A 16,737-nucleotide genomic window follows, 5' to 3' on the forward strand; every position below is an offset into this window, starting at 1 on the left:
GTCCAAAGTATGTCAGACGAAGCCCCAGAATCCTTGCATCCAAGGAGTAGCCTGGTTTAATCCTCTTTAAGATGAACCTGTTTGTTTTCCTAGCAGCCCATGGTACCCTCAATACTCTTCTCCAGCACTATAGCTCAAAGGCATTCTCCTTCTATCCTACCTAGTCATTGTCCAGCTCTCTGATATAGAGAACTAGTAAAAATGTGCATGAGCATCTAAGAGGGGGGAGGTGGGGGCAGAGGGGTGAGAATGGGCGGGGGCTGGGTAATTATAAGGTTGCCCAATTTGATGGGGGAAGGGAGGGGTGGGTTAAGGAAATGAGAAAGATCCAGTATGAAAAACAATGTATACAAACTTAGTAAGTAAACTAGTATAAAAGGAAAATTTCCTATTAATAATGACAACAACAACAACAACAACCCAAAATAACAAAAAAAATAAAGAGCAGTAGTGGCTCTATTAATTTCTGACAAAATAGATGCTAAGCCAAAAATCAGCCCAAGGGACAAGGAAGGATAATATATAGTAGTGACTGAAAGGTCAGTCCAGCTAGAGGATGTAACTAATAGATATCTATGCTTCCTATGAAAGATCCTCAAGGTATGTAAAGAAATCATTAAGAGAATCGGAAAGAGAAAGAAACAATTAAACAGTGGAAGGAGATGATTCCAACACATTACTTTTGATGAAGAACAGACAGAACAACATCTGAGAAGATCTCAATTACACAGTCAACCAGCTTGACCTCACAGACGTCCAGAACACTACACCCCACAAGAGATGAATCCGTGTTTTTCATCAGTGTACATGGAACATTCTTCAGAACTGACCATATGCTAGGCTGCAGAACAAGCCTCAACAAATTTAAAAACATCAAAATAATACAAGCCATCCTCTCAGGTAGTAATGCTATAAAATCAGAAACTGAAAACAGGACAACCAGAGAGGAACAATATATGGAAACAGAAGAACTCCCTACTGGAAAATGACTGTAAATAATGGAATTAAAAAAAAAAGAGGGTTAGTGGCCTAGTGGCATGAAGCTGTGCTACAATCCCGAAGGCACGAAGTTTGATTCTATCAGCTGCTCAGAGGGAGAAGGATGAGCAATCTCCTCCTATGTGACTCACTGCCGAACCTGTCGGAGGCATCAGCCACGGGCCAGTTCTGATTGGATGGTACGCAACAATAACAGAATAAATAAAAAAGGAAATGCATAACTTCTTAAAAGCAAACAAGAAATGAAATATAATGTGAAATAAAATATAACATAACAATTCCACTGGGACACAGCAGAAGCAGAGGACAACTTACAGCAAATGTCTACACACCAAAAAAAGAAGAAAAAATTCAAATCAACACCTTAACCCAACAGCCCCAATAATTAGAGCAGGAAAAGAAAATGCTACAATTTCTAGAAGAAAGGAAATAATATAGATTAGGACATAATTAAATGAAGTAGAAAACAATAAAAAGCATACTTAAGACTAGAAGTTGATTCTTCAACTCAACTAACAAAATTGACAAACTGTTGCCCTAACGTAACGAAGAAAAATGGAGAAGGCACAGATAGCATCAATAAGTGAAAAAAAAAAAAGAACAAGGATAATAGAATTCTGGGAAGAATCCTACTCCAGCAAATTTGAAAACATAGAAGAAATGGACAAACTTCTAAAAACACATGTTCTGTCCAAACTACCACAGACCGAGGCAGATAATTTGAAACAGGCCCCTAACAAGGGGAGAAATTGAACAAGTCATAAAGTTACCCACAACAAAGGAAGTCCTGGTCCAGATGGCTTCACTGGGGAATTCTGCCAAACGTTTAAAGAATTGACACCAATTCTACTCCAACTATCCCAGGAACATCAAAAAGGCATACTCTTGAACTCATTCTAAGAAATAAGCAGAACTGATGCCAAAGCAAGGTAAAGATACAATGAAAAACAAACAAACAATACAATGTTGTTGTTGTTGTTTATGTGCCATCAAGTCGCTTGCGACTCACAGCGACCCTATGTACAACAGCCCTAAACTCCTCTCTGTCCTGTGCCAGTCGCACTGTCTCTGACATTCCCATCCCGATTACCCCAGTCACTGAATCAATCCACCTCATAGAGGGCCTTCCCCTCCTGCGCTGTCCCTCCACCCTCCCAAGCATGATGTCCTTCTCCAAGGACCAGTCTCTCCTCACAACATGTCTAAAGTATGTTAGACAGAGCCTCAGAATCCTTGCTTCCAAGGAGCCACCCGGTTTAACCCTTTCCAGGACAAATCTGTTTGTTTTCCTGGCAGTCCATGGTATTCTCAATACTCTTCTCCAGCACCACAGCTCAAAGGCATCAATTCTCCTTCTATCCTCTTTGGTCATTGTCCAACTCTCTGATGCATAACAAGTGGATAGCAAAGACCATGGCCTGTATCAGATGTACCTTAGTCTCCAGAGAGACACCATTGCTCTTCAGTACTTTGGAGAGGTCCCTAAAAGCAGACTTTCCCATGGCAATGCGCCTTTTAATTTCCTGGCTGCTGGTGCCAAGACTGTTGACTATGGAGCTAAGCAAACTAAAGCTGTGTACAATCTCAATCTCTAGTGAATATCCGTCTTGATGCTGCCAGTTGGTCCAGTGGTGAGAATCTTTGTCTTCTTGACAATACAATACTCCAGCTCAATACTCCTCATGAACATAGAAGTAACAGTTCTCAACAGCATTCTTACTCTCACTGCCGTGCAGTTGGTATGGTTCATGGCTGACCCTCCAGTGGAGTTTTGGAGGCTGAAAACTGCATGGGAGGAGACTGCCCATCTTTCTCCCCAGCAGCCACTAGTAGATTCAAACCTCCAGGATTAGCGGCACAACCACAAAATCCTATCCAATAGAATTCAACATCACATTAAAAAAAAAGCAAAACCAAAAAGACAAACCATCACAACCAAGTGCGATGCATATGAGGTATATAAGGTTGGTTCAACATTAGAAAAACAATCAGTGTAGTGTATTACACAAATGAAATGAAGGAAAAGAATCACATGATTCTATCAATCAATACATACAGACATTTGACAAAATCCAGCATCCATTCCTGAAACAAAACTTTGAGTAAAGAACAATTAGAAGGGAAATTGCTCAACACAATTAAAGGCATGTGTATGAAACAGCCAACAGTCAACATTGTTCTTCATGGATAAAGACTGAGAGCAATCCTCTTATGAGTGGGAACCCGGCAAGGATGCGCTCTATTACCACTCCGACTCAATATTGTCCAGGAGTTCTAGCCAGGGCAGGAAGACAAGAAAGGGAGATAAAAGGGAACCAAATTGATAAGGAAGAAGTAAAGTATCCCTGTTATTATGTACTGTAGAGCCAGAACTGACCCGTAGCTGGCCCTCTGGCAGGTTTCAGAGCCAGTTAATCACACAGGGGGAGATTGCTCATCTTCCCACAGAGCAACTGGTGGTCTCTAACCACGTGCCTTCAGGATTGCCGTGCAGCTTCCTGCCATCAGAGCTCCTTAAACTATTCCTACTGAAGATCATAAAGTTCTATACATAGAAACCCCAAGAATTCTAGGAAGAAAAGTACTGGAACAAATGGAAAGTTTCAGCAAAACAGCAAGATATAAAAACATCAGGAGATTCCTCCCTAATAACAAAGAGAATGGAGACAAGGAAATAACACCACTTACAATAACCATCAAATAGAGAAAATATTTCAAGAATAAGCCTAAAAAGAGAGTTAAGAAAATCCAACAACACAACTTATTAAAAAAAAAACAACCACCACCACCAATCCCCTAAAATATGACTCCAAGAAACTAAGAGGCCTACACAAAAGGAGATGCACTGAGCTCACGTTTAGGAAGACTAAACATCGCAGTTGGGCGTATGCCATAAAGCACGGTGCTTCACATGCTACCACTGGAGACTTAATCTTAGGCCAAAAAAAAAAAGTGGGCCTGGGCTGTATCTCTTTCATCACTTGTTTTGATTGTCTTTTGTTATCTTAAACCCAATATTCGTTTATTTGATTGTGTTTAAAGAACCTTGGACATTTGCTGCCAAATAATCTCCCCTGTCTGCCCTCCCTGCTGAACCTACTCACATTGCTGTGGATTTTTAAAAGAAAAGCAGAACCAGAAAGAAATTACTTTTTCTGAGCCTCTTAAAAAAGTCAATACTACTCAAAATAATAATCTATAGTTACAGGGCAATTCTGATCCAAAACCCATCGATATTTTTTCCAAGGAGATGGAAAAAAATCAACCACTAACTTCATAAAGAGGAAGAGACCTCAGAGAAGCAAAGCCCTTCTGAAGAAGAACAAAGAACCAAGTAGGAAGTCTCACACTCCCTGATTTTACCCCCCAACTCTACAGAGCCGTGAGGGAGCTGGCTTGGTCAGCAGGGCGCTGCTAACCCAAAGGCCGTCTTGCTTTCCTGGCACAAAGATAGGCAATCTGCTCCCATGTGATTTACAGCCTTGGACGACATGCTGGAGAGCCAGTTCTGAGTCAGTTTTAACTTGACAATGAGTTTGAGTTTCTGAGGGTAAAGCCACAGTAGTTAAGACTAGTACTGGTACAAGAACAGACACATCAACCACAGGAACAGAATTAAGAATCCAGAAGTAATTCATCCACATATGGGCAGCTGATCTTTGATAAAGGCCCACAAAATAGCACTTTGATAAAAGACAATCTTTCTAAAAAAATGGCAAAACTGAGTGTCCATTTGAAAAAAAAAAAAAGAAGAAAGAAAGAAAAGGAAAAAAAAGAAACAAGATCCATACTTCACACTAAATATAAAAATGGATTTAAGATGGGTCAAAGATCTAAAGCGGGATCCAGTTCCTAAACAACTTGCCTCCAGAAACTATGAACTTTGATAGATGTCGATGGTTGTAGAGGGGCTTCAGGCCTTTTGTTCATAGGGTCACTATGAGTCATGCTTGATTCGCAGGCAATCAACAACAACAACAAAATAAAGATCACTAAAGAATAAAACCAGTAAACCGGAGGGTCCTAATTTAATTGTATAAATAATCTGTTAAAATAAAAACTAAAAAAAACCACACAAAACCAAAAACAAATCAAAACTCAAACAGCAAAGGATAAACTAGATGAATAGGACCTTCTGAAAATGAAAATCTTATGTGGATCAAAAGACGTCCCCAAAGGAGAGGAAAGAGAACTCACAGATTGGAGAATAGATTTTGCAACCTCATGCCTTTGGGCTGGCAGTGCAGAGGGATGCAAATCAAAACAACAGCGAGATAACATCTCACCCCAGCAAAACCAGCAAAATTCAGCGCTGGCAAGGATGTCAAAAGGTGCACTGCTCTGAGCCCATTGAATGGTACAACCACTCCTTAAAATGTTGGCAATATAAATTCTATTTGAACCAGCAATTCTATTAGTAGATAGCAAAAAAAGAGCTAGGTCAGGAATGGATACATGCATATCTCTGGTGGCTTAGTGGTAAAGAGTTGCCCTGCTAACCCAAAGGCACACAGTTCAAATCCACCAGTTACTCCTTGGAAGAATGATGGGCAATCGCTCCAGGACAATTACTGCCTGTTAAAACCTGCTGGAGTGTCAGCTATCAGTTGATTCTGACATGAAGGTTCATAACAACAACAACAACATATTCACTGCAACGTTATTTACAAACCAGATGAAAATTTGATCTCAAAGAGATGGAAACAGCCCAAGCGTCCATCAACAGAAGAATGAATAAACAGACTATGAAACACATGTACTATGGAATACTATGTCATGTTAAGGAATAATGTAGAGTTCACAAAATTTTGCATAACATGGATGTAGTCGAGGACAGAGCAAAATAAGTCAGACACAAAAGGTCTAAGAATGAGTCCACTACAATGGAAAACAAAAGTAAACAAGAATCTAAAGAAAAGTATACAACCACACGAAACAGTTGATGGTTTCCAGGGAGCGGGGAGAGGAGGAAGACTGTATAGTTTAGTGTGTTTATTTAGCTGTTTGAAGAACTTAAAGAACAAAAGCATGAAGCATGCAGATTTTTTTTTAAAAGAAGAGAATTTCAAAAAACATAAAGAAAAAGAAGGGGAAATGAACTCTTGGGTACAACTCGACTCATGATGACCCTTCAGTAGATCAGCTCATGGAGAGAAGGGAGGTGTCCCTGCAGAATGTCCCTTGCCTTTCCCTCCACGTGGTGTCTATGCCTGGACCCTTGCACAGGGAACGAGCTGGAGACAGGAGTGACAGCTGAGCTGGGCACGTGGCTTGGGATATTAATCGAAGTTGGACCTTTGGGTCACTCCCTATCTCAAGAGTGCTGTCCCTGGGCCAGTCCATGAATGACTGCTGTCTCAAGGGAAAGTTCAAAGGCATTGCCAGCCAGGAAAGGTGGTGGCCAGGCATGGTCACCCATGTGTCTATCAACCTTGTGCCTGACATCTAGCCACAGGGATGGTCTGTATGGTTTCTCTCTCTTTCTTAACAGGCCCTTGCACCACCAAGCTGACCACCATCTTGCATTTCCTGAGACCTGAGGGCCTGTGTACCTTGTCTCCTTGCTGTCCTGGAGGGCCAGCCTGCCCATCAGCACCGGCTTCTCCCTGGGAGATGAGAGAGATAGGGTGAGGGTATGCAGAGTGGCCCAGGCAGCTGCTTAAGGGGGCAAACAGGTTGTCTTGCTACTGCCTTTGGCCACTGTCTCTTTGCCTGCTGACTATTCATTCACAGCATTCCACCCATTGACCCAGAGACCTTCAAAAGGGAGGTATCCAAGATACTAGTTCCTGGAAAGGATTAAAGATCACAAGCAATTGAATCTCTTGAATGCTGATCCCTGGAGAAAACTCACCTTTGGCCCTGGAGGCCCAGGGAGCCCTGGGGGGCCTGGTTCCCCTCGGCCTCCTCCAATGGCATTGCCAGCACCGCCTTTTTCTCCCTAGGGTTGGAAAGTGGGGTTACCACTGTTGAGTCAGCTTTGCTTTGGAGGGAAGTTATTAGCTCCTTGCTTTCCACTTATCTGTCTTTTCTCCCCATGTCTGCAGGGGAGCATATCACTCTCAGTTTATATTCGGTTCCACAGGGACATGAAATGGTCAGTGGGCTCAGGATGGCTGCTGGCCAGAGTCCTCTGAGACCTGGCCAGTCTGGCAATGTTCTTTGAGAAGGGAATGGGGATCCTTGCAGAAGTGGACTGGGTTTCGAGTGGACATGGCCCATCAGGACCTGGGTCTAGAACAGTGTTTCCTAAGGTGTGTTCCATGGGCTACTCTGCCAGTGGGTTGGGAATATTGGGTCTGTAAATAGAAGATGTAGTGGCCAAACATTGTTAGAAAATTCTGGGTTAAACAAAGCTTTGTAGTCTCCTTTGAAGGAATTCTCAGAGCCTTTACAGAGCACTGGGACTTTCTAAGAGGGATTTATTTTGGGCAGCAGATCACAATCTTCCTCGATCACACACACACACACACACACACACACACACACACACACACACACACACTGTTTGGAGGGGCAAGGATTTGAAGCTCCATCTCACATATTTTGGGCATATTGCCAATAGGGACCAGTCTTCAAAAAAGGACATCAAGCTTGGAAGGATGGAGGGACAGTGCAGGAGAGGAAGACCCTGGATGAGAAGGATTGATACAGTGACTGTGGTAATGGGGTGTGTTCAAGATGATGAGGTTGGCTCAGGATAAGGCAGAATTCAGGGCTATCATTTACAGAGTTGCACATAACAACAACAACAAATATATATATTCCACATATGTACATTTCTCTAGGTCGTATAGCCCTGGTGTACAAGTTGCCATACAGCGGTCACTTGTGGTTGCTGTGAGGCTGAACACTGTGACACTGATGTGTCAAATGCAGTAATGGCTGGTTACCCAATGTGGACAGAGATTGGGGTGGAGCTCCCCGATTAAAACAAGCTTTAGAAGGAGGAGTGGCGTCCACTTCCATAATAGCTTGCCTCCAGAAACCCTATGAACCTGGAGAGAAGATGAAAGGCACCCAAGCATCGAGGATTCTCCTTCACAGGGTCGCTATGAGTCGCCTGCAACTCGATGGCACTTAACAACAACATGTACATATCTATGTATGTATGACAGAACAGAACTTCCCCATGGGGTTTTCTAGGCTGAAATCACCACATCTTTTCTCTAAAGCCTCCAGTGGGCTTGAATCACTGACCTTTTGTTTAGTTGCTGAGCACCTAACCATTGTGCCAACAGAACTCTTCACACACACACACACACACAGACTTTCTGAGTAGTGTCAATGTTTAATGTGCTTGTTTACTAACTGAAAGGTTGGCAGTTCAAGTCTACCCAGAAGCAATTTGGAAGAAAGTTCTGGTGCTCTACTTAAAAAACAAAACAGCCACAGAAAATGTGTGGAGCATAGTTCTACTTTGACACACATGTGGTAGCATAATCAGCAACTGATTATGGCAGTTGGAGAAAGATACACTTTTAATGAAATTGAAATTTGGAGTTAGGTTGCTATGGGATGTATTTTCTGAGATGGAGAGAGGAAATCTGGCCAAGTGATGGCAACTGAGTCATTTCAGCTGGACAGTTAGGGTCCAGGCTTCCCAGTGATACACCTTTTCCACCCCAAATAGAATCTGTCTTGCATGCCAGAGGTCCTTTCTCTCATCCAGGGGAGTGACATGGCCAGTGGGGGGCCTGTGTGAGTACGCAGGGCTGAAACTGGGCGGGGATTAACATCAGCCTTATCTAGGACCCACCTGAAATGTGCTGTTACCCACCTTCTGTCCCAGGAGACCAGGTAGCCCAGGGGTTCCTGCAGCCCCCTTCTCACCCTATGGAAAGGCAGACAGCACGGACATTGGGAATCACTTCTCTGGGGTGCCTCCCTTACTTTGGGTGTGGGATGGCCTGGCCTGCCTCCTCATCCCTTGGCAGTTCTCTGAAGGGCTCCACATCCCACATCCTATTCCTCCCTGGGCCACCAGCCAGGCCAAGTTTGAGGTTCCTAGGATGGAGAGAGCTGGTGCCATTGTTTTCTCTCATGCTAGTCCCTTACCACTCAAGCCGGGTGAGGGGCACACAGACCATGACAGAGGCTGTCTGTATCTAGGTTCTTCTGGGGGCTTCCTGGGCTGAGGGGACAAGGCCAGAATGCCAGTAGTTGAGGAAACTCTTCCCTTGAATCACTGCACTTTTTCACCATTTTACTTTCTCGCCAGAGGCCCTGTCTTTCCTGACCACCAAACCTAACAGAATTTGTCTTTTGGAGGAATCCTTTGAGAACTTTGCTTTATTAACCAGCTTTCCCACATTCTAGTTTTCCTTCCATGATGCACATGGAGTCCCTCGGAAGGCTGGATCCCACTCCCACTGTGTGGATGTAGCAGCTGAGGTCTCAAGAAGTTAAAGGACTTCTAGAAAAATTCCTCTCTGAGTTACTACAAAACCAGAGCTCTCACTGCTCATTCGTCTATGCCACACAGACTTAATTTGTAATCTCAGACTGTTCACTGCTGGGAGCTCAGGTTGCCTAATGGGTTAAGAGTTGCACTGCCAACCCAAAGGCTGCTTGTTAGATTCCACCAGTTGCTCCTTGGGAGAAAGATAAGCAACTTCTTCTCGTGCTATTTATAGCCTCTGAAAACCTGCAGCAGGGTCAGGTGTAAGCTGATGCCACTGTAATGATGTTATTATTGAGGCTAGTTTTCAGGTACTCCACCAAGGGGCAATACTATGAGCTCATTCTCCAGGTTCCTGAGGAACAGTGGGCTGGAATTTGAATTGAGGGTCCTGGGGCCATTGTTTGGTGGGCTGTTTCAATGGACTTTTTAGCTGGAATTGTAAAAGATGCCACACCTGGACTGTGGGTGCCATTGCCTTTCTACTTGTCCCAGGGAAAGAACAGAAGAGCACAATGTCCTGAGGCTGAGGCAGAGGGAGGCCAAAAAGGCTCAAGGGATGGAAGAGAAGGAGTCCTGAGGTGGGTGTGGGCTGCCCCTGGGGATGTGTCTTCACCTGAGCATCCTGGAAACTGGCCCGGACTAAAGGGAAAGGATGGAAGCCCTGGGGGAGCAGTGTCCAAGGGCGGGAGCTCCTCTCTGAGGTTGAGCTTTTCCTCCTGGGTAACCCAGGATTTTCTGTGAGGGCATAGACCATGGCTGGCCCCCTTCTGCTCACCCAGGGAGGTGCCCGCCCCAGATCAGCCCCTGGGGGACCAAAAGCAAAACAGTGGTAGCTTTTCCCACGTCCACCCACACTCTTTGCTCCTCCCATTTATGATACAGCTATAGATCTCTACGCCTCAGGACCAAAAAAGGTAAGAAAGTAATACAAATCTCAGAACATCCCCTGAGCAACAGTACCTTGGCTCCTGGAATCCCTGGCTCACCCTGTGTGGATTTGAAAAAAACAAAGAATCAGATAAAGAAGAGAAAGAATAATTAGAATGTGCATAGGCATATACACACATGAGAGGTACGGTATACATATATGAAAACAGAAGTTTCTACACATTGTAGGCATACAGATATGTGTAGATAGGCACAGTTATTCATTGAAGACTACAGATACTCCTCAGGCATAACCTTTCTGAGACTGGTTTTCTAGATTAAAAACTTTAGAATCATAGGAGACAGCTCAGTCAACTGGCACAGTATAGTTCATAGAGTTCATGGTCCACATCCTTAGTGAAATAGGTAGTGTCTGAGAGGTTAAAAGCTTGTAAGCATCTGTCTAGATACAGCTGTAGATCTCTACTCCCCAGGAGCAAAAGGGTAAGAACATAGCAGAGTCTTAGAGAAGAAACAAGCCTACAGGCTGATAGCTTACATGGTCCACGACCTCACTGACTTGAAATCAGAAGCACTAGATAGTGACCAGGTATCATCACTGATGAATCTGACTGTAGGGCACTCTGGTGGCTTCACTAAAGAATTGCATTGCCAACTCAAAGGCACATAGTTTGAATCCACCAGCAGATCTGTGGGAGAAAGACGGGCAATCTATTCCTGTGTGATTTACTGTCTGAAAACCTGAGGCAGGGTAGCGATGAGTTGGTTGCAACTCAATGGCAACAAACAACAACAACAATCTGACTGAAGTCCCAATAGTTCATACCAGACAGAATGGGAGTAGAAATGTAGAACAAGACTCAAGTTTTCAGAAAAGGTCACATTAGCTGGACCACTTGAAACCAGAGAACTTCCAGAGACCATCACCTTAATTATTTTTTAAATCTTATACCAAAATGATCCCCTGAGATCACATTTTAGCAAAAAGCAGATTGACAGAAAATAAAGGAGGTTCCTCACGAGGGTGTACTGAAAAGTCATTGGTTCGACCCTAACCCACAGGTGATTTACTCTAAAGTGAAGATGTGAAGATATGGGCTATGGATATGGAACAGAATACAGGGCAAGTCAATGTTGACATACGAAAAAGGCTCAGTTTGTGTGGAAATCAGCAAATGAGAACCTCATCTGTTATGTATATGGTCACTCAAAACACAATACAATTTAAAAAGAGAATAAGGAGCATGAGAAGACAAAGAGAGAGAGAGAAAGAGAGAGAGAGGAAGAGAAGTGACAGAGAGAGGATGAGACGAGGCAAAGGTGCTACAGTGAGGTGAAGCCCCAGCCTCCAGCCAGGGGAGACCTCCGGGGCTGCTGACCCTTGGCGGTTCACACGCACCAAGGGCTTTTGCTCTCCAGAAAGCTCTTAGTGTAACCTAGATCCACACTGGGCCGGGAGAAGAGAAAGCCAATGCCACTTATCTTTCCCTCCTAAACCAAAGCCTCTTTCCGGAGGCTGGGACCAGGCTGGTCCAACACTGTACCTCTGACAGCACTTGGCAGCCGGCAGGCAAATTTACAGGATGAATCCAAGGGAACGGCTAATGCGAGTGAGGATCCTTGGCCTTTGTTGTTGCCTTTGCTGCCAGGCAAAGGGAGGGCCTCGTTCTTCCCTTAAAGGGGTGTGGAGTGTGCTTCACCCCAGGAGGTGGAGAGGACCGGTGGGCATTTGGTTTGGGCAGTTTCCTCCTGTAAGTGAATCTTATGCTTTTGGGGTATCCCCAGACAACCACTGGGCACAGAGCGTCCTCTCTGAAGGCTTGGGAACATGGAGCTGCCAAGGTCTTGATGCTTGTGGGCAGCAGGCTGGTGAGCTCTTTAGCTGAGGCTGGTCAACACCACACAACTAAACAGTTACACACCTACTGGTGATCAAGTCTGTGCCCCCAGCCTCGGTGCTGCTTTAAGAACAGTGTTTCTGGATCCTGACTGTCCCCAAATCCGTTCAGGGGTCACCCTGAAGAGTCTCTGTCCTCACTGTTCCCTCCCCACCAAGCCTGCCCCATGGGGAATAATAGTGGTCAACTGACCTTCATGCCGGCCACAGCGATCCCAGGAGCCCCCTGGTAGAGAGAAAAGGCATATTGAGGCTCTATGCAGTCAGGGAAAACGTGGAGAAGATGCTAGCCTGACTGTGTAGGACTCCCCACTACTGACTGAGCCCCCAAACCCACACAGGGGAGTGGAGAGGCAGAGCTCATAATAAAGAATGCACACTAAAAGCGAAGCTGTGCTTCTCAGGGTTTTCCACTCAGACCTTTAGCTCCCAAGGTGGGCTCAGATTGGAGGGTCCACAGGTGGTAGAAATGGAGGTTTCCTTGGGGCATAACAGGGGGATTTCACGGGATATGAGAGAAGGGGGAGAGGGGAGGTAGGGGGATATAGGAGAGCCATGTGGAGGGGGCATTAATAGTTAGTAGAGAGCAAAGGGACAGTTATATCAAACATGAAGGACCCCCGAATATGCAGGTGGGCTGTCCTCTCCACTCTCACCCTCATGGACTGGGGAATGCCTAGGGTGAACCTCATTTTCATATCAGCTTAAGACCATGTACTATGAGGTAGATAGATTGTCCAGAGCAATGCATAGAAGACCCCATGTGGAGACAGATGCCCCTACTCCACATATGGGCCTTAGAACTGAAGCCAGAGCTGGGTTCACCCGATCCCGAAAGGCCCAGGGAGACACCCAACCACAACGTGGTGTGAGGGGGAGGGTTCATGGGCCACATGTGGATGTGAAGTGACAGCCTGTCTGTCAGTCAGAAGGTCAGGAGTTTGGGGAGAGACCTGGGCGAGGGGCTGCTCAGGGTTGGGGGACAGGTACCTTGGCTCCGTGTTTGCCCGGCATTCCTGGCATGCCCCGCTCTCCCTGGAGGAATAGAGAAGAAAGCTCTGAGAAGGTCTGCAGATTGAATGGCCAAGCCTGTGAACCTCTGACGCATGGTCGACTAGGATATCAGATATCACTAGGAGAACGGCTTCTCGAGAACTCGGGAGGGCCATCCAAGGGTCCAGATTAGCAGTGGGGCCCCTGCCTGCTCTCATAGGGTGCCAATACTCCCTGGCAGCCATGGTGTGTGGTGTCCCTCAGAGGCCTAAGTCACAGTCAGTGGGCAGGAAAGGCCAGTGAGCACCCACTGAGACTAGAGGCCAGCGAGGCGGGGACCTGCCTGTCAGTGGCTGGCCCAGGACTGCGCTGGGGGCATTGCAGCAGTGACCTGCTTGGCTGCAGGGTCAGAGGCAGATAAGCTCCCGCCCCATCTTTCCTCCAGTTAGTTGGGGTGGTACCTGCTGGATGAGCCCCACAGGGGTTCCCTGCTGCTCTCTTCCGGACTATTCGTTCCCCCAGCTGACTCTTCCCAGGGTACGAGGCCTTGAACCCAGGAGGCCAGAGAGTCAACCTGTGCTCTGGATGGGGCACAGCTGGAGAACATAAGCCTGCAGGTCTCGGCACCATAACCTGACTTGTTCATCTTGGTGCCCCAGGAACTGTCCCTTCTGGGAATGGATGGATTCTGCTCCATCATGTTGTACTGTCTGATTTCCATCGTTAACCTGTATTTCCCCCATGAAAATGCCATTTGCAGGGACAAGGAGATCAAGAAGAAGGTAATTTCAGGATGGAGATGAGAGGTGACAGTCAGTGACAAATGAGGGGGCTGAGAGCAGGTGAGTCAAGATACAACTTTGTTGAGTAGAGGAGCTCAGCGGAACCGAGTGGGCAACCCTGCATCCACTGGTCTACATGGAGTCAGGGGGCCGGGTACTGTAAGATAAGGGGTGGCTGGCAGCCTGCTGCCCTTCTGACTCCTGTGGGCCAGCTCTGTGCAAAGGCCTGGGTGGACTGGCTCCCACTCAGCTCTCCCCTGGTCCACAGAGCTGTGGCCACAGCCCTCACTTCCATCCCTAAGGCTGAAGGGCAGAGGGGGACCACCCTGGTCCAGCCTCTGTCTCTTCAGCTGTCCACTGCTTCCCTTCTCACCCACCTCACCTCAGGAAGGCCTGGACCACTCTTGTCTCTATGGCCAGAGCGGCCTTGGGCTCTCCTGTCCATGTTCTGCCCTCCACCTCGACATCCAGGTTCTCCCTCGGCTATAGAGAACCTTACCTGAGTAAAGTACTCCCATCAACATCACCCGCTCCCTTGGAGAAGAGACCAGCTCCTGAGCTCAGCCCTCTGCTCCACCTTTTCCAGCCTCCTCACCTGACAGCCAGGCACCATTCAGTGTTCTTGAAAACACCATCCCTTTCCATGACCGCATGCCTTCATGCTATTCCATCAGCACCCAATCCTATTTCTTGTTTGGGGTCCTGGTCAAACACCACCTCCCAAGTGGAGGCCCTGGCTATCCCTCTGTGAAGGTTATGTTCGTGTGTCAGCTCATCTGGCTATGATTCCCAGTGGCTTGGTCAAGCCCTGGACTAGCTGCCGTCTCATAATGCAGCATAATAGCCTTCCATAATGGGCTCTGATGGAATCGATCCATGAGATGAAAGGCACGTTTCCTCAGTAAATGATCTGCCTCCAAACAATATTTTGGTAGAATTCATTCTTTCTTTGTACTCTGCACTCTTTGCTCGGGCTGAATTCTGATTCTGTCTTTCTCTTTTTTTTTTGAGATGTGTCTCTTCCAGGCAACATATTGATGGGCTTTGTTGTTTTTTTTTATCTATTCTGCTACTCTTTTTCTCTTGATTGGCACGTCTATTTACATCAAGTATGATTATTGTCAGTCCAGGTTTTACTGTTGACATCTTGCTGTGCTTCTTCTTCTGTTGTTCTGGTTACTATGGCTCATCCAATCTTCTTCAGCGCCTCCGTGTGAAGGACTTTACTTAAAATTTCTTGTCGTTTTGGCCTTGTTTTCACTAATTCCTTAAGTTCCTTCTTTTCTGCAAAGGATTTAAGTTCTTCTTCATATTTGATAGAGAGCTCTGCCTGAATTCTGAATCTCGGGATGTGAGATTTCAGTGATATGAGTCTACAGTCTGTCAACTGACTTACTACAAGTAAATGTCTTTTCACATTGTTATCGTATACCCTTGAGTCAGAACTGACTTCTAAATGACCCTCCAGCAGATATTCAGAGGCAGTAAAATGGCACAGGAGGAGATGGCCCGCTTCTCCCAAAGAGCAACTGGTGGATTTGAACTGCATGCCTTTAGCTGGCAGCACGACTCCTTAACGCTAAGCCACCAGAGCTCCCTTTCAATGTGTAAATACTGCCAGTATAACTGGCTTTATGATGCTAGAGAACGCTGAGACACTCGCCTAATTCCATGCTTTTCTTTACTAGCACAGGGGTCCCTGGTTCTCTGCTCTTGAAGTCAGCACGCGTGAACTCATGTGTGATGGCCTTGTCTCCATCCTGTTGGGGCCAGGCCTTTTAATGCTGCAAAAAGCCCAGAATCTTAAGCACAAACTCTGGGAAAGCAGTTTCCCTTTACTTTGATCCTCCACACTGATCCACGGACTGTGCAAAGAGGAAACAAATCTGTCTTGGAGGAAATACACCCAGGCTGCTCTTCTGAGACAAGGATGGCGAAACTTCATCTCACATACTTTGGACTTGTTAAAAGACATCATACCGGGAAAGGCCACAGAAAGGTAAAGAGAACCTCAACTGGATGGACTGACACAGTGGGCTTGAGCATAATGGAGACTGTGGGGATGATGCAGGATAGGGCAAGGTTCAGATCTGTTGCTCATTGGGTTGTGATGAGTTGTAGTCAACTCGATCGCATCTACCAACACCAACAGTGACCCCTGAGCCCCAGGCTAGACTCAGGGAGTGTCCACTGTAGGCAAGCAGGAGCTGCAGGCCTGCACCAGCCTTTGCGTTCTGAGGAAAGCCTCTGAGAAAGAACAGAGAGAGGCAGGGTTGCTGAGGGTACTGGCACTGGGCTAAGTTTTGGACATCCTTCCTTCAATCTCCGGGAATCCTCTCCCAAATGAGAGAAGGGGTTATCCTATTTCACAGGTGAGCTACCAGTTGTTCAGAGAGGCTGGTGTGATTGTCAAGATCATAAAGTTCTTAAGAAAGAGGCAGTGCAGGGATGTGAACACAGTTGATGGGCGGACAAGGTATAGGTTTTTCATGGGCATGATTAAGTGTCCTGGGATTCCCATTCTTCTCTATGTTAGCCTTACTTGTTATGAGCCACATAGTTAAATAAATGCCTTTGCATAGGCAAACAAAGTCATTCTTCTGGTATTCTTACAGCCAGCCAGCTAGGTCTCCTTCAGATCATGGTCTTTCCAATCACTTGTTATGCATCTGAGAGCTGGACAATGAATAAGGATGGCAGGAGAGGTATTTATGATGCCTTTGAGCTGTGATGTTGGAGGAGAGCACTGAATATTCCATGGACAGTCAAAAGAA

The 16,737-nt window shown here is 46.0% G+C and overlaps 1 protein-coding gene across 6 annotated transcripts in view; it reads right to left on the reverse strand.

Annotated features, from left to right (window-relative positions):
- Positions 1 to 16,737, reverse strand: part of COL13A1 (collagen, type XIII, alpha 1) — a 197,571-nt gene that overhangs the window by 46,619 nt on the left and 134,215 nt on the right. For all 6 annotated transcript variants that reach the window (XM_006888990.1, XM_006888991.1, XM_006888988.1 and 3 more), the window contains 6 exons: positions 13,179 to 13,223; positions 12,382 to 12,414; positions 10,364 to 10,390; positions 8,780 to 8,833; positions 6,854 to 6,940; positions 6,552 to 6,605 (listed from right to left, as the gene is read on the reverse strand). In XM_006888990.1, the coding sequence (XP_006889052.1) occupies positions 6,552 to 6,605; positions 6,854 to 6,940; positions 8,780 to 8,833; positions 10,364 to 10,390; positions 12,382 to 12,414; positions 13,179 to 13,223 (300 nt within the window). The remainder of the gene's footprint in view (positions 1 to 6,551; positions 6,606 to 6,853; positions 6,941 to 8,779; positions 8,834 to 10,363; positions 10,391 to 12,381; positions 12,415 to 13,178; positions 13,224 to 16,737) is intronic.

Source organism: Elephantulus edwardii, unplaced genomic scaffold, assembly GCF_000299155.1.
Source record: "Elephantulus edwardii isolate Elephantulus edwardi_28Jun2011 unplaced genomic scaffold, EleEdw1.0 scaffold00074, whole genome shotgun sequence".
NCBI classification, from domain to species: Eukaryota; Metazoa; Chordata; class Mammalia; order Macroscelidea; family Macroscelididae; genus Elephantulus; species Elephantulus edwardii.